This window comes from Dipodomys spectabilis, unplaced genomic scaffold (assembly GCF_019054845.1).
Source record: "Dipodomys spectabilis isolate Male_0828 unplaced genomic scaffold, ASM1905484v1 ptg000030l, whole genome shotgun sequence".
Classification (NCBI taxonomy): Eukaryota; Metazoa; Chordata; class Mammalia; order Rodentia; family Heteromyidae; genus Dipodomys; species Dipodomys spectabilis.
Genome location: NW_024870707.1, coordinates 9,418,048 through 9,440,825, shown reverse-complemented (window position 1 = coordinate 9,440,825; position 22,778 = coordinate 9,418,048). Strand labels below are relative to the sequence as shown.

At 49.6% G+C, this 22,778-nt stretch overlaps 1 protein-coding gene across 6 annotated transcripts in view; it reads right to left on the bottom strand.

The window, feature by feature from the left end:
* The window catches only part of Mark2 (microtubule affinity regulating kinase 2), a 73,557-nt gene that overhangs the window by 6,691 nt on the left and 44,088 nt on the right, over positions 1 to 22,778 (bottom strand). For 5 of the 6 annotated variants that reach the window (XM_042675876.1, XM_042675877.1, XM_042675873.1 and 2 more), the window contains exons 2-14: positions 9,571 to 9,750; positions 9,305 to 9,358; positions 5,339 to 5,387; positions 4,963 to 5,028; positions 4,808 to 4,878; positions 4,571 to 4,627; positions 3,642 to 3,878; positions 2,780 to 2,899; positions 2,571 to 2,670; positions 2,373 to 2,485; positions 1,135 to 1,267; positions 710 to 888; positions 478 to 575 (exon numbers count right to left, since the gene is read on the bottom strand). In XM_042675876.1, the coding sequence (XP_042531810.1) occupies positions 478 to 575; positions 710 to 888; positions 1,135 to 1,267; positions 2,373 to 2,485; positions 2,571 to 2,670; positions 2,780 to 2,899; positions 3,642 to 3,878; positions 4,571 to 4,627; positions 4,808 to 4,878; positions 4,963 to 5,028; positions 5,339 to 5,387; positions 9,305 to 9,358; positions 9,571 to 9,750 (1,457 nt within the window). Of the gene's footprint in view, positions 1 to 477; positions 576 to 709; positions 889 to 1,134; positions 1,268 to 2,372; positions 2,486 to 2,570; positions 2,671 to 2,779; positions 2,900 to 3,641; positions 3,879 to 4,570; positions 4,628 to 4,807; positions 4,879 to 4,962; positions 5,029 to 5,338; positions 5,388 to 9,304; positions 9,359 to 9,570; positions 9,751 to 15,921; positions 16,081 to 22,778 lie in introns of those variants that run through there. The other variant, XM_042675878.1, reaches the window with a different exon arrangement.

Genomic DNA, 22,778 nt, shown 5'->3' with positions numbered 1-22,778 from the left:
TTCTTCTACAGAAAGAGCAAGGAGTTGCTAAGGAAAAGCTTTCACGGGTGCGGAAGAGGTGGAGCCAGAAATGTGGCACACCAAGAAAGACCACAATCAAGGCTAGGTAGGTGGGGGCCCTTCTTGCGGGCACTACTGGAGCCCCTTGGTGTGGAGCCCCTCCGATGGGCAGCTCTAGGTTCACCCTGGGTAGGGGATCCCGGGAAGCTCAGGCCTGGCTGAGGTTCAGAAGCAGAGAGCATTGCGTGTCCACTGGAGCCCTCCCCCTGGCAAACAGTGAGGAGCAGTCAGGAGGACAGGGAGGGGGAATGGCATGGAGCAGGGAGGAGGGGTGGGGGATGGCCAGACTCAGCAGCCAGGACAGGACTCCAGGGAGCAGGACTAGAGCTGTGGCGGGACAGAAGACAGTGACACCGACAGACCGCGCCGCCCCTGTGACAGGAGCTCCCTGAGTAGGGGAGGTGCCCAGCCACTCACCTGTCTTTTCCATTCTGGATGGAGGCCTGGCCGAGGCTGGCTCTCTCCAAGAGCGGAGAATTCCTGCTTCGGTTTGTGCTGGTGGAGAGGACGCTGTTCTGTGGAGATGAAGGGCAGGGGCTGTTGCACAGGGAGCTGTGTCCTCTGACAGCCCTCCCTCCTCAGCCACCTGTGGCCAGCTTGGCCTTAGACGAGGCTCTTGCTCGGGGGCGAGGTCGGGGCCATGGCTCACCGTGGAGGGGGTGGGCGTGGTCTTCTTCCTCTCCAGGCCTGGCAGAGGGCTGGCAGGCACTTTGGCAGTGCTGCTGGCCTTCCGCCCTGACTCCCGGTCCTCCTCAGGCCGCTTATTTTCTGCATTGTTACTCTGAGTCTTCTTAGAGTAGGAATTAGAGGTGGGGATGGCAGGGCCAGCTGTGGGGCCAGAGGAGGGAATGAGTGGGGCTGGGAGCCTGCGGAGGACCCACGACACGCTCGCGCTCTCCTACCACCAAAGCCTTGGTTCACCATGGTGGTAGAAAGTTGGTGACTTGTTCATGGCCATGCTATTAAGAAGTGGCTGAACCAGGACTGAAACTCAGCTGTCACCCAAAGCCCCTTGAGCTTGGGAGGGTGGCTCTGGAGAGAGGTGGCCCCAACTTGGGTCCACGAAGCACATACCCTGGTCGCTGAAGCGCCGCTGCTTGGGGTTGGCGGAGACGCTGCGCTGTACCTTGTGGGACGGGGATGGGGCACTGCTGTTGGTCAGATCAGCTGAAGGTCGGGGCTTTAAGGTGACAGTGTCACCTTCCAGCTGCAAGAACAGAACACAGGGCATCAAGGGAAAGCAGGAGTCAGGCAGAGATCCCGCTAGTGGACATGCTGGCATAGGCTGCTAGGGCAGTACCGATGCACTGACACACAGACAGGCTACACTCAAACAAAACATTATACACCTCATCTAGACACACACTCAAACACGCTTCCACATTCACTTGGGGACAAACCAGCAAAGATGCTCTGAACTCAGTCACAAACACCCACCAGAACACACACAATCAGAATTAAGAGACCTACTACCCTACTCCATCCTCACAAGAAATCTGGACCTATGTCAATTACCACTAGACACCTCTTTTTTTTTTTTTTTGGTTTTTGGGTTTTTTTTTTTTTGGGTCCGCTCCTGGGGCCTGAAGTGGGCGCTGTCCCTCAGCTCTTCAGCTCAAGGCTAGCACTCTACCACTAGAGCCACAGTGCCACTTCCGGCTTTTTTCTTTTTTGCTAATGTGGTGCTGAGGAATCAAACCCAGGGCCTCATGCATGCAAGGCAAGTGCTCTACCACTGAGCCACCTTCCCAGCCCCACCACCACTAGACACCTCTTAAATAGACTAAAGTGATAACCCGGTGGACCCTGCTGCCTTGACCCAGGGGGATCGGGGAAGGATGTGAATGTATATGGGTACTCAAATGATGACCCAAACCCAACCAGAGAGCCTCAGACCACAGCCAGGCCAGATACACATACACGGAAACATCCAGACTGTATCAGAACAGAGCAAAGCTTCCAAGACAGACACAGATATAGACCTCTAGACACAGATACCAAGACAACTAAACCTACATCTAACACAAGCCAGATGGCCTTGGCTTGTTCTAATGGGCACAGAGCTGGCTAGCTCACCTCACCCCATGGAGCCTGGCCTCAGGCTCAGGCTCCCCTCCTCCCCGCCACCTTTCTTTCTTGTTCACTGAGGAAGACCAGCAAAAGGCCTCAGACATCAAGGCCAAGGCTTCACTCGGGTCAGCAGAGGTGAGACCTACTTGGAAACGCGCTTCTGTCCACAGCTGGCACTAACGGCTGGGTGCTATCTACAGTGATGGTGGCCAGACGAGCGCATGGGGATAGGGAGCACTCACCTCGGAGCTCTTGTAGCCCAGGAGCAGATAGGTGGCCATCACCTCGTTGTACCTCTGGCCCACCAGGGAGTCCTGGATCTCTTCCCGTGTGTAACCCATAGACACCATTAACTCTGAGGGAAGGGAAGAGGAAACAACACAGTTTCAGCTGGACTTACATCTTGGATAGGCTCAAGCTTCCAGCCAGCACAGCCTTACCTGTCCGCCGAGGGTCTTTGTAGTCAGGAAGTGGCTCCACATAAGGCTTCAGTTCATCATCTTCATGCCCCACATTCATCCACCGATCTTTCATGATTTGCTGGGGATCAAGGGAAGGGAAAATAAAAGGGCAGAGTGAGAGGAAACTCAGCTTGCAGTTCTCATGGAGATTCCAGGACCTCTGGCTATCTGGGCTTCAGGCAGCTCACCTCTAAAGTGCCTCTCTTGCTGGGATTAAGAATGAGAAATTTCTTAAGCAGGTTTTCACAGTCCGTGGACATGTAGAATGGGATCCGGTATTTTCCCCTTAGAACTCGCTCCCGTAGCTCCTATGGTTAGAAAGTTTAAATCACCCCAAGGATGATATCCACGCTCCTGAGAGGTAAAGACTGGCTAAGAAGACAGAAATGAAGCTCAGTGGAAAGAAGAAAGCCTGTTAAAGCAACTCACTAGAAGGGAGGGGAAGTCATACACCTTGTACTGTCGCTTGACCAGCCAGGAGCCCTGCGGAGGCCAGAGGGCCAGGGATGAACACGTACACAATTGTGTGAATGTGTGCGCGCGTGTGTGTGCTGGGACTGGGCTTGAATCTATAGCCTCATACTCTCACTCTGCATTGTCGCTCATGGCTGGTGCTCTACAACTTAGGCCATGTCCTCAGTTCTGGCTCTGGGTTGGTTTAATAGAGATAAGAATTTTGAGCATTTGTCTGCCCAGGATGATTCCAAATTTGATCCTCAGATATCAGCCTTCTCTGTAGCAAGGATTATTGATAAGGACCAGTGCCTGGCTCTCTCACATACAATTTATCCTATCTTTTCATATAGGAATTGAGAAGTGAGGTATTAATTCCTACATGTGGAAGGCCAAGGCTAGCTTCTAGCCTGCTCATCCTGCCTCAGCATTTCAAGTGCTGGGAGTCTAGGTATGCATCATCACACTAGGCAGGGCTGCTCCAGCAGGCCCTTCTCTGAAGGGCTTAAGAAAAATGTAGACAGGATAGACCTAAGACCAGAGGAAGAGCAGAAATGGAGAAGTAGTAAAATAATCTAAGCCTGCATTTCACTCCACCTTGAGGTTCTGTCCATCAAAAGGCAGGGATCCGCTGACCAGTGTATAGAGGATGACTCCCAGGCTCCACACATCTACCTCGGGGCCATCATACTTTTTGCCCTGGAAGAGTTCTGGGGCAGCATAAGGGGGACTACCACAGAAGGTATCCAGCTTGTTCCCAAAAGTGAACTCATTGCTAAAGCCAAAGTCTGCAATCTTGATGTTCATATCAGCATCCAAGAGAAGGTTTTCTGCCTGGGAGACAAGATGGAAAATATCAGGGCCTCAAGTGGACCACACTCATAGGTACGGGCGGGCAGGCAGGCAGGAACTGAAGGAGATGGGAGAACTAATGGTAAGCCATCGTGAGTCTCAGAACTTTGCTCCACCCCGGGCCAGGTTTTCAATCAGCATGAACAAGTGGAGTCAGAGGCATGCAGACCACCCCTCATACAGGAGGCACAGGAAAGCTGAGATTTGCAGGTCCACAGACCCTGGGAGCTGTGCAGAGCTATAGGGTCAGGCCCCAGTTTTACAGTCATGTCTTTGAGGACTTAGTGGCTGGGAGACTCATAGGTAATCTCTAACTCAAGTACCTTGGTTACAGAGATGGGGTGTTCCCTGTGCCTTCAAAGCAGCTGTGACACAGCTGAAGCACACTCAAATTGTTTCTTTGGCTGGCCATTAGGCCACCCGAAGGGACCAGGAGCAGGAAATGGTGGCGTGCTCATGCCACGCCCAGCGTTATAGAAAGGCAGAGCCCTGTGGTGGGGCTGGGGCTGGCCATAAGGCCTCTATCAGAAGCATTCCTAGGGGTCCCTGGTCATCTTGAAAAGGCCAAAGGCTGGAGTTACCTAAATTTAGGGCTTCATCAAGGAGGCCTAGGAGAGAGCACTCAGTCTCACCCAAGGCACACCCAAGGCACAGGAGGTAAGAACATGCCTCACCTTTAGGTCTCTATGAACGATAAACTTCTGGTGACAGTACTGTACAGCAGACACTATCTGAAAGGAAGGAAGAAGGGTTAGTGCTGGGGCATTTGAGGGGAGGACATATGGGCTGGAGCTGTGTGACCCATGACCTGGTTCTAAGTTAACCACAGAAAAGCAGAGCTCCAAATACCCTCCCTAAGGCTACTTGCTTAGGAAGCTCCGCCTGGAGCCACGGGAGATGGGCACACCCACCTGACGGAATTTGGCTCGAGCCTCTTTTTCTTTCATCCGGCCATGAGCTACTAGGTAATCAAATACCTCTCCTGCAAGAGATGGTTGGAGTGCGTGAGAGCTGGCTGGGGCTAGGAGAGGCGGGATGCAACGGGAAGAGGCAGGTCTACACCTACCTCCACTGGCATACTCCATGACAAGGTAGAGTGTCTTCTCAGTCTCGATGACTTCAAATAACTTAACTGAAAAAGAGAAAAGGCCTAACTTAGACTCCAGACAGGAACAAGGTCACTTGTGTCACCCAGTGTTATCAGGAGGTAGGTAGGCTAGGGAGCTGTGGTCCCATTTTTACTACCTCCTCTCTCCAGGACAAGCTCCTCTTGTACAAGCCAAACTAGGATAGAATGGGTAGAGCTGGACTTTAAGCTGGGCCTGTCCACAGGTATCCTTGGCATCCTCCTTGACACAAACTCCAGAAGTCAAGGCCCCAGGAAAGAAGTAAATGGAGACTTGCTATGGGGGAGGAAAAAAAGGGGTAGCAACTGTTCTCACCTATGTTGGGATGATTCAAAACCTTCATTATTCTCACTTCACGGAAGAGCTGCGAAAGAAAACACACAGGGTCAGGCTTGTTCAACATGGTCCCACTGTTAGGTCCTTTCAAACCAAACCCCTGCTGGGACATTTGCCCCAAAAAACAAAAAGATAGGAAAACCAAAACCAGGTAGGGAGGAGAGAGGCAGTGGGCCAGCTCACCATCGCCCTCTCATGGCTGGGAGGGAGGGAAGGGGAGGAGAGTGGAAAGGGTTGCTGGAGTAGATTTGGCTCTGTTGACTTGTTATCCAGGCTGCCAGCCATGCCCTTGTCTACACCATCCAAATCTAGCCTCAAAACAGCAGTGGGGAAAGGGAGCTACCTATCTGTGAATATTCTTTGCCCACGCTCCTTCCCCAGGGCAGTGACCAAACATGCTCCAGCTGGCTTGGGACAGGATGGGTGCACATTGCTTTCTGACCCATAGAAGTTAGAGGGCCTGCGCTAGGGTAGGGCTCTTTTCTCCTGGGCTTCGAGGTGGTGACAGAAGAAGCCACTCCTATATATAGCTGATGCCAATTTTAATCAAATCCACCTCCACACACTCACGCTCTCTTTGTGAAACAAAATCAGGGGCTGCAAACCATACATTTCCATAAAGAAAGATGACAGAAATGAACTCCTTCCCCCTTGCGGGGGCCAGAAAACTGAAGGTGAGGGTTTTTAACTTACAGGCCTCACCACATGCACAAAGAGCAGTTCGGGGGAAAGGGTAGGAGGGAGAGTAAGGGAAGGGGGCGTCTAATCAGGGCACACTGGACACATCTATGACATGTCAAAATATAGCCTCCCTTGTACAACTAATTTATGCTAATAAAAATGCTAAAAAAATCCAACAGAACAGAACTGGGTATTTGGTCTTATTTATTTTGCTTTATAATTACTTATTTATTTATTTTTGTGGTAGGAGAGGAGGGATTTTCTCGAGATCGAATCCAAAATCAAGATATAAAGTGAATGTCCCCAAACTTTCGACGATATGCAAGAGTTTTTATGAATTGGAAAAGAAAAATAACTGGCTTTCCAATCTATTGACCCAATTTGGACCTTAGCTCCTTTTCTTAGGATCTAGGTTTTTGGTGCTTCATTTCTTGGCTCAATAGTTACTTTGACTGAAGAAGCACTATTTCCAGGCTTCTAGTTCAGGAAGAGTAATGGGGAACAGCACTAAAATCAGGCCAGAGTCAGGGATCAAGGTTCTGCCAAGTGGGCACCACTTGTTCTAGAAGAGCATTCCAAAGGGCCTAGAGCTTCCTAGGCTTGCCTAGACCCTAAAGGACCAGAGTCATCAACGCTTGTTCTTTATGAACCATTCTAGGGTCAATGTAAACTGAGATTGGCCAGTCAGACTGGTTCTGCTAATAAGTTTGTTTAGAGGTTTAAAATGGCTGTATGTCTGGTATAGGTATAGCTTAGTCAGAGAAAAGAAGGGAGAAATCAGAGGGAGGAAACAGGAACAAGATGGCTTGGTTGACCCCGGTGATGAACATAATGACAGGCTATAATATACCAAGAACTAATGGCCTGCCCCACGTTGGCTTCACTTTGCCAGATGGGAGCCTCTGTCCCTTCCTGGAAACTCCTAGCACGAAAGCCTTTATGGCGGCAGCAATGGTTCCTTGGAAGTAGACCCCTGCGGGAACACGGTGGCTCTAGCTGTCAGCACATCAGGGGAATTCACTCCGTGTGCTCTAACTCTGGGGGCACCTCCTCCCAGTCTTCTTAGTCTTCCCCTTCTCAGTCTTCTCTCACCACTATACTGTGGTACTGTGTGGAGTCGGGCCCATTCATTCAGTCAATGACCACAAAGTGATAAAGAAATTAAAAATTCCAGCTGAGCTGGGCACTGGTGGCTCATGCCTGTAATCCTAGCTACTCAGGAGGCTGAGATCTGAGGATCAGTTCAAAACCAGCCTGGGCAGGAAAGTCCATGAAACCCTTATCTCCAATTCCAGAAGTGATGTTGTGGCTCAAGTGGTACAGTGCTCACCTTGAGCTGAAGAGCTCAAGGACAGCACCCAAGCCCAGAGCTCAAACCCTACAACCAAGAAAAAAAATAATAATTCCAGCTGAGTACTGGTGGCTCATGCCTGTAATCCTACTACTCAGGAGGATGAGACCTGAGGATCACAGTTCAAAACCAGCCCACGCAGAAAAGTCTGTAAGACTTCTATCTCCAATTAACTAGCAAAAAGCAAAAATTGAAGGTGTGGCTCAAGTAGTAGGGTTTCAACGAATGAAAAAAAGAAAAAAACAAAACCCAAAAAACCCAAGGGAGAGTATAAGGCCCTGAGTTCAAGCCCTAGCATTGTGTGTGTGTGTGTGTGCGTGCGTGTGTGTGTGTGCGTGCGTGCGTGCGTGTGCACGCGCGCGCGCGCGTGTGTGTGTGTGTGCACCCATGCATGTACATGCATGGGCGCGCATACACTCCCCCCTAATCCATTGGCCACAACTTGAGAAGAGCTAAATCTTATTTATTTATTTATTTATTTTGGTCGGTTGTGGGGCCTGAACTCTGGGCCTGGTCTCTGTTCTTCAGCTAGCGCTCTACCACTTGAGCCACAGCGCCACTTTCTGGCTTTTTCTGCTTATGTGGTGCTGAGGTATGGAACTCAGGGCCTCATGAATGCAAGGCAAGCACTCTACCACTGAGCCACCTTCCCACCCCCTAGAAGAGCTAAAGCTGTTTTTGAGAAGCTGAACAGGGTCAGTTGTAGTAGTTGGGTAGGGGCACCTCATCTAGAGCCAAGAAGCAGCATCCTTCTTTCCTTAACTGAAGCCCGGGATGGGGAGATAAGAGATGGAGTTAACAGCTTCAGTTCTACAACTAATGGTCACCAGCAAGGAGGCTTCCTGCTGCAATTGAAGGTCTCCCTCTCTCCCTTTTTTTCTTCTTTCTGGTACGGGGGCTTGAACTCAGAGCCTCAGGCCTTGAGCTTGCATGGCTTGCTTGGCCAGACACTTAAGTCATGCCTCCAGCCTGGCTTTTTGCTGGTTAATTAGAAATGTAATCTTGTGAATTTTTTTTTTTTTGTCAAGGTGATGTACAGAGGGATTACAGTTATATAAGCAAGGTAGTGAGTACATTCCTTGTCAAACTTGTTACCCCTTCCCTCATTTTTCTCCCACGTTCCCTCCCCCCAACCGCCTCTTCATCTTATGGACTTATTTGTCCTGGCTGGCTCTGAACCACAATCTTCCAGGTCTTCACCTTCTAAGGCATGAGGATTACAGGATTACAGGCATAAGCCACCCGTGCCCAAGCTTCTCTTCTTTTTTGTTCCTATCACTCTGTTAATAGTTCCTGCCTGAGGGTTCAACCTCACCTAGCAGAAACCACATGCAAATGATTTTGTGATATCTAGCCAAATGAGCCCAGAAATGAGAAGGAATGAGAAGGAAAAGTGGGATTATCTATCCTTAATCTAAACACTTTGTTAGAGACTTAGAACTGGAGTTCAGCTTCTAAAACTGCAGTCCTCCATACTTGTTCTCCAAGATGGAGCTGGCATAAAATCCAGTGGCAAGTTCCCTTGCTCCTCATCCCTGTACCTGTAGAACTAGTCCCCTGATCACTGCACATCTTGGAGTAGTTGCCAGTGTTTCTAGTAATGCTAAGAACATGGTTTCTGCACAAGGCTGGCCACAGGCCAGATGATAACAAGATACAGGAAGTAGGTCAGACAGGTAGGCCAAGTGGCTGGGAAGGGGGCAGGAACTTCAGAAGAGTGGTGCCTATGGCCAGGAGGCCCACCCAGGTGGAGGCATCACAGGGGACCCCCAACTAAAGCCCTGGAGGGAGCAGAGCACAGAGTGGGAGTAGTAGAACCATGCACTGGCCAGAGGTTTTAGGGTCAGGTTTAGAGTCAGTATATTACTGAGCTGGGGGAGGATTGGGAAGGGACAAGAGTACAGGACACTTACTTTCTGAAGGCTGGAGGAGTTCAGTTGAGTCTTGTCAATAATCTTCACAGCTACCTGAACATAAGACAGAAATCCCAAGATCACAATCTATGACCGAGCTAAATTGAGGATCTGACTCCATTTCATGCTTTTCACCTCGTGGCTCTCAGCATCCCTGTCTGCTCTGCGTTCTGCTCACATGGAAGAGGCTGGCTGCAGAGTGCCACCACTATCTGCTGGAGTGCCCAGAGGATGGGAGCTGCTGCCATCCCAACCCCAGTGCTCACCTCTTTCCCAGTCAGGATGTGCCGGGCCAACTTCACCTTGGCAAAGTTACCCTTGCCAATGGTCTTAAGGAGCCGGTAGTTGCCAATATGGGGCTGCTCGTCAGCAGAAGTGGCTGAGTTGCGGCCCCGCAGCATGTTGGACTTACTGCTGGGCTTGGAATCAAGGTGTCCCAAGGTGGGCTGCAGGATGGAAACAGAGACCCTTACATGCTGCCCTTCCTTCCAGTCCCCTCAGCCCCTGCCCTCAGCTCTCTGCAAATACTGTTAAGAGGGTAGAGATGTAAAGGCCGTCTCCATGAAGCTGGTAAGCATGCAAGCAAGTGTACAGTAGGTAGAACAAAAAGGAACAGGGAGGACACGGCCGTCTTTACTGCAATGGAGCACAGATCAAATCCAGTGTCAAGAACTCAGGGGCACAGAGCTCAGGACCAGAGCCAGTCCATCCCTGGGGCACAGGGCTCCTCTGCCTCTGCTGGGAGATCCAATCTCCTACATCTTCGTGTTTACATTGCGAGGGTTGCAGGAGCAGCACAGTCAGAACCTCACTGCCACACAATCCACTGCATTCATCTGTACTATTTACCACTAAGAATCTGCTGTGACTCCCAGTGAGAGCGAAAGCCCATGGAGGCCAGTATGTGTCCTTTATTTACTTACTCATTTCTGCATCTAGAGACTGAACTATGGTCAATGTTCAAAGAATCCTTGTACAACAAAGAACTAAATGACTGGGTCTGAGGTGAGGTAGCAGTCTATCCTGCTCTGCTCTCCTTACACACACAAGGCTGGGAGGACCCAGGAGTTACAATTGGCTCTGAACAGGCATATTAACAGAATTCAAAAAGCACTTGTTCAGATGAAAACATGGCTAGAAGACTTGCACGTTCCTCAAAGTGCTAAACATAGGGACCATGTGACCCAGCAATTCCATTCCTAGATCTATTCCCAAGAGGAATGAGGACCCATGTCTTTACAAAATTGTGTCCACTAATGTTCATGGCAGCATAATCCATAATAGCCAAAAAAAAAAAAAAAAATAAATGTCCACCAACTAACAAGGAGGCACACCCATATAATAGAATATTAGTTGGCTATAGAGAGAAATAAAGCCAGGTATGGTGGCACATGTCTATAAGCCTATTTAGGAGGTAGAGACAGCAGAGTCTCAAGTTCAAGGTCAATTTATAGTTAGGTATAGTGCTAGCCTAATGTTCATGAGGTCCTGGGTTCAAGACCTGACACATGCAGCTGGGCGCTGGTGGCTCACACCTGTAATCCTAGCTATTCAGGAGACTGAGATCTGAGGATCACATTTCAAAGCCAACCTGGACAGGAAAATCTGTGAGACTCTTATCTCCAATGAACCACCAGAAACCCGGAAGCGGTGCTGTGACTCAAGTGGTACAACACTTGCTTTGCGCTTCAGAGCTCATGGACAGTACCCAGGCCCAAGCCCCATGACCGAAGGGGCAGGGGATGGGGTTGGGGGGTGGAGAACTGACACATGCTACAACATGGGACAATTCTGAAGACATGAAGTGAATAGAGTTGGTCACAAAGGAGCATGTGTTGTATGATGCACTTGTTTAAATGTCTAGAAAGACATATCTGTAGACAGAATATAGGTTAGTGACTATCTCAGGCTGAGGAGGGGGACTTGTAGGAGAATCTTTTTTTATTTTTTGGGTCCAGTCGTGGGGCCTGAACTCTGGGCCTGGGTGCTGTCCCTCAGCTCTTTTTTTTTTTTTTTTTTTTTTTGGTCGGTCGTGGGGCTTGAACTCTGGGCCTGGGTGCTGTCCCTCAGCTCTTCAGCTCAAGGCGAGCACTCTACCACTTGAGCTACAGTGCTACTTCTGGTTTTCTGGTGGTTTATTGGAGATAGGAGTCTCACGGTCTCTCCTGCCCGGGCTGGCTTTGAACCGCGATCCTCAGATCTCAGCCTCCTGAGTAGCTAGGATTACAGGCGTGAGCCACCAGCGCCCGGCCTGTCCCTCAGCTCTTTAGCTCAAGGCTAGCGCTCTACCTCTTGAGCCACAGCGTCACTTCTGGCTTTTTTTTTTTCTGCTTATGTGGTGATGAGGAAGTGAACCCAGGGCCTCATGCATGCAAGGCAAGCACTCTACCACTGAGCCACCTTTCCAGCCCTTGTAGGAGAATCTTTAAGTAGCTGAGTGCTGGTGGCTCACGCCTATAATCCTAGCTACTCAGGAGGCTGAGATCTGAGGATCACAGTTTGAAGCTAGCCCAGGCAGGAAAGTCTGTGAAACTCAGAAAAGCTGAAAGTATCACTGTGGCTCAAGTGGTAGCCTTAAGCTGAGGGAGGCTCAGGGACAGAACCTAAGCCCTGCGTTTAAGTCCCAGGACTGGCAAAAAAAAAAAAAAAAGGATCTGTACAAAGAAATTTCAACTCAACAAATGTGGCTTCTTCTCAGAGTAATGAAAATTTTCTGAATCAATAGGGTGAAAGATACACAACTCTAATAAAAGTCAGCAGAACTTCAAAGATGGAGTTGTCTAACTGCCATTTCAAACCCACTGCTGCAGCACACTAAGACTAAGCTGGTGCCAACGCCCCATCCCAGAATCATCTAAAGCTGCCCTGGAAACTTTGAGGGAGACAGTTTGAACAGCAGGGCAACCAGAGGCATGTGAGTCAGGATTCTTCCTTTCAAGGCCCCTCCTGACTCCAAGGGAAGACCTCAAAACCACAGACAAAAAAGCATGACTTGCTACAACCCAAGGAACTGTCCAGGGTCCCTTGGCGAGCGTCTGTGGGTTCCACATATGCTCCTTAAACAGAAACAAGTAGGCTGATTCTGATTTTCTCTTCCCTGATGTGTCCACGGAGGGCTTCTGCATAGTTACTATAGTTTTCCAAAAGTCCCTTGGAGGCAAAAGACCCTATAGATGCCAGATTAGTTTCTCCACTATAAGTTCCCACTGTCCCTCATCCCCAACCTCTTCCCCCCCCCCCCCCCCGCCTCCCCCTGCTTCCCCAACCCGACTCTCTGTTCACATCAGCTGCAGAGTTCTCTGGCCCTTTTTCTCCACACATCCTGCAGCTCACCTAACCCTGGCCAGTCCTCACCCAGTGTTTGTTAGACACTTAGATTTTCAAATACCTGCTCTTCTCGAGGGAACTCAAGGGCTCACAACTCTTGGCGTTTCAGGTGGACTGGCTTCCTGAAGGCTCTCTAAGCCTATCCACAGGTCCTGAAGGCCTGGCCTCTACCTCTTCTTAGCACCATCCTCCTTCCTGACAAGCTGACACTCTCCCAGGAGCCTTGGACAAGAGAATCCTTCCCTCTGCTCTGACTCTCATGAAAGACAGCCAGGGAAGTTTTCATAGCAATCCCTTCTTCCTTTCTTTTCTTTTGGTGGTACTGGGGGTTTGAACTCAAGGAGCTGAGCTTGCTAGACAGGCACTCTACCACTGAGTAATCCCTTTCTTTGGTAGCTGATGAGTCTGCTAATATTCTTGACAGAGTCCTTTTCTGAGGGTACAATCCAAAGGTGGCTGGAGCTTGGCAAAGTCCAAGTCCTGAAAACCTGGAACAGGGATTTAGCATCTACCTGGGAGTTTGGGCCCTTTGCCTCTCTGAAGCTCAATCTGAGAGTGCCATAGCCCATCCCTCTTGCTGCGTCTGGCCATCCAGGGGCTGATCCAATGAGATACAGCAGGATGCTATTTCCTGCCAGTGGCTGCATGCTGGACTTCAAGGAGCATCAAACAGCATCACGGAGTTGGGAAGGTGAGGGGAAAGGGATGGTAGGGAAAAAACAAAGAAGGGGGTAACAATGTTCGATAGGAAATGGACTCATTACCTTGCTCATGTTATTGTAACCCCTCTGTTCAGTATCTTTACAATTAAAAGAAAAAAAAGAATTAGAAGACTGAACCTGTCCCCCTAATGCCACAAAAGCCATCTTGGAGAAAAATCAGGGAAATCCAAGATAAAAAATCTAAGAAGAAAAAAAAAGGAGCATCAAGCAGCCCTAAGTGGGACTTAACAATCACCCTCTTCCTTATTAGGATTAGACGTGCAGACACCAGAGACAAACTGCCAGAGCTCAAATCCTGCTACTTAGCTCATATTAATGCTATTATTATCAATATCTTCTTCAGATGGAAGTGGGGTAGGGGGAATAACCACCCTATAGATGACTTGTGTGGAGTGTTCAAGAAGGTTCCTGGTTCACAGAAAGAGATTTATGACTTGGCTCCCAACTACTAGCTTTAGGTTCCTCATATGTAAAGTGACTGCTTCTCATAGGTATAGGAGAGAATACAAAGAAAATGCTTTATCCAACATTCAATAAAGAGTAATCAAGCCAGATACCAATGGTTCATGCCTGTAATCCTAGCTGAATCTGAGAATCAAGGCTAGAAGTCAGCCCTGGCAGGAAAGTTTGTGAGACTTCTATTTTATTTTGTTTTTGGTCACTCATGGGGCTTGAACTCAGGACCTGGGTGCTGTCCCTGTGATCTTTTGCTCAAGGCTAGCACTCTACCACTTGAGACGGACTCGAGTATCTTGGCCACTGTTCTGGTTAACTGGAGATAACAGTCTCATGGTCTTTTCTGCCCAGGCTGGCTTCAAATACAATCCTCAGATCTCAGCCCCCTGTAATCCTACCCTAAGTAGGTAGGATTACAGTCCTGAGCCATCATTGCCTGGCCTGTGAGACTCTTATCTCCAATTAACCACGGAAAAGCCTAAAGTGGAGCTATGGCTCAAGTGGCTAGCACTAAAATGCTAGCCCTGAGCAAAAAAAGCTCAGGAACAGCACACAGTCCCAGAGTTCAACACCTAGTATCAGCACAGAGAGAGATGGGCAATAATTACGTCTTTAAATGCTACAGTCCATTAAACTAGAAAGTCCGGTAGTCGACAAGCTACTGCATCTTAGCTGAGCCAACTGCAGGGACAAGGGTTCAGGCTAAGCCTCCTACTGGCTCCTGCCAGGCCTCAGCCTCTACAATCTTTGCAAGGGTGAAGGGGACTCAGCCAGGGTGGCTGTGAGGGCTGGTCCCAACCTGAGTGCCCAGCAGAGAGAGAGGAAGTGTTGTTTGTTCAGGGCCCTGGAAAGCAGCGAGCCCTGGCTTCTGCTCTTGGATTACCTGTTCCAGAGCCACCAACTCCCTTTTCAGGACTGTGCTATCCAACTCCTCAGACTCAAAATACAGTCTTTCTCTTACTCCCAGGTCTCATGTTTTCCACAGGATGGATGTAGGGCAGGGTTTGGAAGTCCACTGGGAAGAACAGACAAAGAAGGAAGTACAGAAAGGGAGAGACTCCCACAGACAATGCCTCTTAGCCAAGGTCCCAGGGGAGGCCACTCTTAAGGTCCCCTTTGCTGCTCTGAAGGATGAAGAGGTAAGACTACAGGGTGGCTGTTACAGGGACAGTGTTTCTCTTCTATGGTGCACACCACATCCATTCATGTTGGCCCCAGACTCAACCAATAGGCTGGTAGGCTCAGAGGCCTGGCCACTGTTCTGGACCAAAGAAACAGGATCTGGCTAAGGCACTGCCCTCTCTTCGCCTCCAGCCTTCCTGCTCACAGGAAGGCGTACAACAGCATACTCCAGGCAGACTCCCAAGGTCCCCTCAGTGAAAGCAGCTTTCAAGAAAAATAAGGATACTGCTGTTAGGCCATATTTGAACCAAATGGCAGGCCACAGAGGTTCCTAAGCAGGCTCAGAGACAAGCAAAGGACAGGAGAGAAGGCAGGGTGTGGAAGGGAAAAGAGGGAGGTGTGGATCTACTGGGTCCACCTGAGCCCTTCAGCCTGGGGATCTCAGAACCCGGCCTAGGCATAGTGCCAAGCTCACCCGGAAGACAGCCTCCACCCTGAGAGGCCTGGCGCTGACTCAGACAGACAGGGTTCCCAGCCCTGAATGCTGGAGGCTCTAACAACTGTTCTCCCCTCCAGAAGGGGGGCTCTAGGGATCTGCATTCAGACTGGCTTCCAGAAGCCTGAGGTTTCCTCATGGCTGGGACAGATGACAGGCAGACAGAGTAATCCCAGGCCAGCAGTGTAAAGGAGAGAGAGTATTCCTTGGGCACTTACCCAGCTGGGTCCTCACCCATAGCACCTAAGAGCCCTCCGGGCTTGTTTGCCGCCAGCCTCTTTGGCCTCCGCCTGTCCCAGAAGATCAGAGTTGAGCCAAGAGTCTGGGCTCTAGGTTCCGGCTTTCTTTTCCTAGCTGAAGCCTCCTGGACCCTGGACTGCCCTTCCTGTGAATTTCACTACCCCATACTAGTACCTGGGGCGCTCAGCAATTCTTGAAAGATCTGGTGTTTGAGGAGGGAAAGAAGAAAAGGGCAGTCCCAGAGGAAAACATACCCGGCTGGAGAAAGGGACAAGGACTACCAGCGACTTCCATTCAGCAGAACCTGTCAGGCAGCAAGGGCAAAGTACAGAGGCCGAGAAGGGCCAGGCCCAGGGCGGGGGCTGCCGGCTCAGCCAGCCACCCTTACTCAGCCGGTGCAGGCGACACCTTCTACCACCTCCTCAGTGAAAAGGTGCAAAGCAGCCAGGCCGAGAGGTTCCTGCCTGGGAACCTGGACTGTGTCGCAACCGAAACCACCGCTAGCAAGGGGGGGGGGGGGGGCAGTGGATGGCAAGGAGAGCAATGGGGGGGACAACCAAGACTTCCCGAGGGACAGGAAGCCTGGTGGTCACAGAAGCATGAAACTGTAGAGCAGTACACCCGAAGTAAGGGGAAGAAAGGGGTAGAAGAGGAGGGAGCAGGAAGAGAGAGAAAGAGGCGGGTTTAGATCAACTTCCTTTTCTCTCCTCCCTTCCCCCCTTCCCTCCCCGGAAGTGGGCTGCCCCACCCACCTGAGGTACTCGGCTGGGTAACAGCTGGAGAGGGTGAGGAGGAAACTCAGTCCAGCTCAGGCTATCATAAAGCCCTTATCTCACCCGGGGCAGGTAGGACTAGGGTAGGGGAAGATCCTTCTAACAAGGCCTTAAACATGGCTCAGAGGACCTACTGTGGACCCTGCAGTAGGCCAGCAAACCGTCTTTGAGACCAAAGCAGGGAGGGTGCAAGTAAGTCCATAGTGGTCTTAACAAAAACAGCATTTAACCTTAGAAAAACGTCTACTGCTAAGGCACCAGCTTTTTAGATATAACTTCAGGGGACTTGGGGAGCCTGTGAAGTCCTTTGGAGGTCTATAGGCACAAGAGCTTTTATGACTGTTAAAGAGAATGAGATGTTTAATCCTAGCTTATGCCTGAAAGCTTATGCCTGGTAACAACCCAAACATACTTTTTAAGCCCTTACCAGTCCTCCTCCTAAATGTCTGTCCTCAGGGTCCCACTACCTTGTCCTCAAATAATACTGCTTCTCTGGGAGCCCAGAGTTTCCTCACCCCACCCTCCTGCAAAGCACTGAAGTCCTGGCATGTGATGAGTGTTTGAAGTCAACTTCAAGCCAGTGACCCATTTGTCCTGTTCCCAGACTTTTCTTTTTCTTTGTCAGTTGTGGGGCTTGAACTCTGGGCCTAGGTGCTGTCCCTCAACTCTTCAGCTCAAGGCTAGCTCTCTAGCACTTGAGCCACAGCACCACTTCTGGCTCTTTTCTGCTTATGTGGTGCTGAGGAATCGAACCCAGAGCCTCATGCATGCTAGGCAAGCACTCTACCACTGAGCCAGCTTCCCATCCCAACACCTTATTTTTATTGAGGGTGGTGGGAGCTTCAATTTGAACTTAGAACTTCCTGTTTGCTAGGCAAGCACTAGTACAGAAACTGCCCTATGCCCCTTTTGCATTTTAGTTATGGATTGGGTCTTTTGCATTTAGTTTGGATTGGGTCTCATGTCCTGCCCCCTCCCATTTCCCCCCCACCCCACCTCAGATACTAACTATGCCTCCAGCACTGCTGGGAATATAGGTACGATACACCACACCCTGCATTCCTCAACCTTTCTTGATGTGAATTAGCTATTTTCCATAGTCTTCTACTATACAGATAGCAGGAGGAAGCTCAGGAAAGTCACCTGCTTACAGGAACAATGCAGTTGTTCCACTGAGGCCAGAGGTGAGTATTGCCAGAGGGGTGTCACACTTTTTACCCTTCATGGTAGAAAAAGTCACGGTTTATCTGGATACTAGACTCAGGCCCCCTGGGACCACCTGCCTCTTCACTCACTAGCAGACTCAGAAGCCAGAACAGGATTGAGGATTACATAGCTGTTTCCAGTTTCCAGGGTGACAGGATTCTTTCCTCAATCCAATGTGTGTGGGGTCAGTATGGAATATTGTAAAGTGAGGAAGTAGCAAACACTGACCTCATATGAAGAGAGGAGGCCAGGGAGGACTCAGGTACAGTCATAGGGCTGAAGCCAGTCCTTCAACCTTTCCTCCTCCTCCTCTCCCTCACCTCATCTGCTAGCCTTCCTCACATCTTTTGATCCTCAGCAACCGTCATTCTCAACTGCCACAGGTCAATAAACCTGGAGCATTCTGGGTACGAGAGAACTTGAAAACTGCTCTGCGCTTACCAGCAGGAGGCCTCCAAAATTAACCGGGATGGTTTCACATGGAGAATATCAAGAGTCCCCTAATATTCCACTGTAGAAGAAGCACAAAGGGCTGTCCCCTGTTTTCTAGCCAGAGTGAAGTGCCTCCCAGATGAAAGATAGCAGCACAACCTGCAACTTAAATAAACAAGGTGGTTTGCTCTCCTTTACGCTCAAAGCTGCATAAAGGAGACCTAAGGGCAAGGAGACCAGCAATGCAGCCCAGCATTGCAGCAATGCAGCACCCTGCAGGTGAAGGGAACCTGCAGGCCCTTAAAGCCACAGGAGCCAGAGCCTATCTGGGAAAGTAGAAAGCAAAGACTGAGAGATAGGAATAGTTTACTGTCTTCATGTCTGGAAGCCACAAAGCAATAGCACTCATCAGCCTCCAGTCTTCAGAGTCACTGCAAGTGCTGAGAATCCCTGGTCCTGATTTCTAGCTGTTGCTCCAGCGAATAGGGAAGAGGGAGGTGCTTTGTGGAGCATCTGACTATAACCAGGGCCAGGTGCAAAGTTCAGTGAGATCTGGTTCAGAAGCGGAACTGCAGAGAAGATGGCTAGGATAGCGGGCAGAGCTCTGGAGCCTTAGAGCAAGCACACCTCTGCTACTTAGTTGAACCTGAGCAACATTACATGACTCCTCCGATATAGAACATGAGAACACCAGCTGTAGTAGCCATTTCACAGGTCAGAGTGAAAATTAAAGGGGAGCAAGCATCCATGCATGCTCTGTCACAGCGCTTGATGCTCAGTGCTGTCTTGATGATGATTTCTATAATCTCTCCACTTGTTTCCCACTCACAGGCTTCTCTGGACTCGAAGGAGAGTTGTAATCTTCAGGAATTTAACTCTAAGTGCCAGTGTACCTAAGCTGTGGTATTCCTTTGAGAACAAGGCAATTCCTGCCATGACTAGGCTGTCAGTCAGAGAACCCTTTCCCTAACATGAAGCCACTTTGCCATGGGGCTGGGGGTGGGAGGACATCTGCGCAACTGCTACTGCTGGATATGTAGCCCAAAGGAGGATGAAGGTGGTCCTGCCAGGTCCTGCCTGCGCTCTTCTCATTAATAACTTAACTCTTTCTTTCTAGATAGGGCCCAACTAACAGCTGATATACCACATACCGTACCACATGGTGCCACGGGCTGGGGGAAGCTCACATTGCCAGCCTTGCGCTTCATTTGGCTCCTCCCGTACCAGTGGGTTACTGTAACCATGGAGACCAGTGAGTTCCTCCATATCACAGGAGAGCCAGCCTGCCAGCAGCCCAGGCTCTGGGGATGGGGGTGGTGGGGGGAGGCAGAAAGCAGCCTGCAGCATAAAGGTTTGGCTCACTTCACAGGATTGACTGTGGGGAGGGGATGGATACCAATGAGCCCTCCTCCCAATCTAACCTCATTCTCTTTGCTTACTAGTTTGTTTTGGGCATGTTCTCTGGACTCGGCCTCACTGTTATGTACTGGGAAGCTGGATGTGGCATGGTGGCTGGACCTGGGGTTGGGATCCTGACTCCACTAGGCTGGCTTCCACAAAGAATGGGGAGGAGACATGCAGAGGCACACACACTGCAGGTCATCTCTCACACAACGCTTTCTCTTCAGTGATCCCGGGAAGTGAGTGCTCATGTCTCTATTCCTCTCAAATCTGGGCATGTTCTTAGCTAGGAGCAGCTACTCTCTTCTCAGAACTCTCACAACCCACTCTTATTGTTCATTTCTTCTGTGTCCCTATACTTTAACTTCTTCATCTTCTAGAGATCTAAGTGTCCTTAGTACCCAATGGTGGGTGCCCACACCCAACTAGTTTATGTTAAAATGCTTGCAGAATACAACAGGTACAGCTTTTTGATCCTTAAAGTTGACCTCCCCTGACCTCCAAGGGATTAGAGAAGAACAGAGGGAAGACCACCAAAGCTTCTTGTTGAGACACCCATTTGTCCTCTTTCAAGGTACTTGTTGCCCTTCAAGCAGGTAAATCAATAGTATCTGTCAAAAGGAGGACAACGATCTGTTTTATTCTTGGCCAAAACAATGCCCAGAACAGCATCTGGTAAAGTCATGAACAAATAAACATTCATAAATGAAAACATGTGTTAGGGCCTGGGCACTGGTGGCTCACACCTGTAATCCTAGCCTCTCAGGAGGCTGAGATCTGAGATTGAGGTTTGAAGCCAGCCTGGGCAGGAAAGGCCATGAGACTTTTATCTCCAATTAACCACCAGCATCAGAAAACCAGAAAGCGGCTCTGTAGCTCAAAGTGGTAGAGCCTAGCCTTGAGCGGAAAAGCTCAGGGACGCGCCTGAGCCCTGAGTTTAAGCCCTGCAACTGACCAAAAAAAAAAAAAGTGTTAGGGTGTCTTCATGACCATCTTTGGGACCTACATTGACAAATCATGTAATCATGTCAAGGTACAACTCATCAGACAACATCCAAGTCACCTTCCCCTACTTCCTCACAAAGGGGAGCCCTCTTACCTATGACTACCACTAGGCCTTCTCCTAAGACAGTCCCCACTCACTATCTTCAATACCTTTCATTCTCTGCCAACAGAACTGTCATGTAGTAAACTGGGCATTGATAGTTTACACCTGCAATCCAGCTACTCAGGAGGCTAAAACCGAGGATCATAGTTCAAAGCCAGCCTGGGTAGGAAAGTATGTGAGACTGTTATGTTCAATTAACTACCAAAAAGCTGGAAATAGCACTATGGTTCAAAGTGGTACAACACTAACCTTAAGTACAAAAGCTCAAGGACAGGGGCTGGGAAGGTGGCTCAGTGGTAGAATGCTTGCCTTGCATGCATGAAGCCCTGGGTTCAATTCCTCAGCACCACATAAGTAGAAAAAGCCGGAAGTGGGGCTGAGGCTCAAGTGGTAGAAGAGCTGAGGGACAGCTCTCAGGCCCAGAGTTCAGACCTCAGGACCAGCATATACTAACAACAAATCAAAACAAAACAAAACAAAAAACCTGTCATGTGGCCAGGTGGGTTCTGGTAGCTCAAGCTTGTAATCCTAGCTACTTAAGTGGCTGAGATCTGAGGATCACAGTTAGATGACAGCTCAGGCAGAAAAGTCCATGAAACTTTTTTTGTGTGTGTGCCAATCCTGGGGCTTGAACTCAGGGCTTTGGCACTATCCTTGAGCTTTTTTTTTTTTTTTTGGGGGCTTGAACTCTGGGCCTGGGCACTGTCCCTCAGCTCTTCAGCTCAAGGCTAGTGCTCTACCACTTGAGCCACAGCGCCACTTCTGGCTTTTTTCCTTTTGCTTATGTGGTGCTGAGGAATCGAACCCAGGGCCTCACGCATGCAAGGCAAGCGCTCTACCACTGAGCCACCTTCCCAGCCCCTATCCTTGAGCTTTTGTCCTCAAGGCTAGCACTCTACTACTTGTGCCACAGCTCCACTTCTGGACTTTCCTGCCCAATCTGGCTTTGAACTGCGACCCTCAGATCTTAACCTCCTGAGTGGTGAGGATTATAGGTAGGAACCACTAGTGCCTAAGTCCGTAAGATGCTTATTTCTAATTAAAGGACAAAGAGTCAGAAGTAGACCCGTGGCTCAAGTAATAGAGTGCTAGTTTTGAACTAAAAAGCTAAGAGACAACGCCCAGGCCCTAAGTTCAAGCTCCACTGCTGGTACAAAAAAAAAAATCCACCCCCCCCCAAAAAAAACTAAAATAAGCAAAAACCAACCAAACAAAACAAAACCCATCATGTGTTGCTGAGTGAATGCAATGAAACACAAGCTAGCCATTCCAGAAGCTACTGATTGGGGAAGTGGCAATGGCTTGTATAAGGATCACAGGAAACATTTATTTACCATCTGCCGCACTCAGACCTCTATGTAGTATTTCCTCCTTGAACCAATGTGCTGATTTTAGTCCCTGTTAACCCTAGGGTACTCAAAAAATGCATTCATACCTACCTGCCTCCTGTCTTTCTGCAGTGAGCAACATGTCTACCCTGCCCCCTCCCCAAAATGTCTCCAGTTACAGCCAAGCAAACGAACTAAAAACAGCAGCAGTGGGGAGCTCAGTGACTCACTCAGCACAACCATCTCCTCCCAGAATCTCCTGTCTTCTCCTGGGGCTTTTGCCAACACAAAGTAACAAAGAAGCATGAAATCTTTAAAACACACACACACACACACACACACACACACACACACACACTCACACACTTGGAATTTATGCAACAGTCTTTCTACCTGGTGCAAACTTAACCCTTTGTTCCTGACCTGCCCCTAATAGCACTCTTACAGTAGTCAGTAACTCTGTGGCTAGATAAGCAGCAAGTGAGCAGGAAGCTAAAGGTGATGAACAAGACCCATGCCTCTCTCCAGTGCATCTGCCCCTTCTCCTCCAGGTTCAAAGAGGAAGACAAACCAGGAAAGAAGAAATGTCAGAAAAAACACTGGGACTAACTTTGCTGTCCTAGAAGTCACCATGGCCAGAGGTCAGAGCATGAGCAGGAGAAAAAGTAACAGAAACCACCCAAGGCCATCAGTGACACCCTGGCCTGTTTTTTTTTTTTTTTTTTGGTCCGTTGTAGGGCTTCAACTCTGAGCCTGGGCACTGTCCCCTCAGCTCTTCAGCTCAAGGCGAGCGCTCTACCGCTTGAACCACAGCACCACTTGCGGTTTTCTGATGGTTTACTGGAGATAAGAGTCTCACAGAC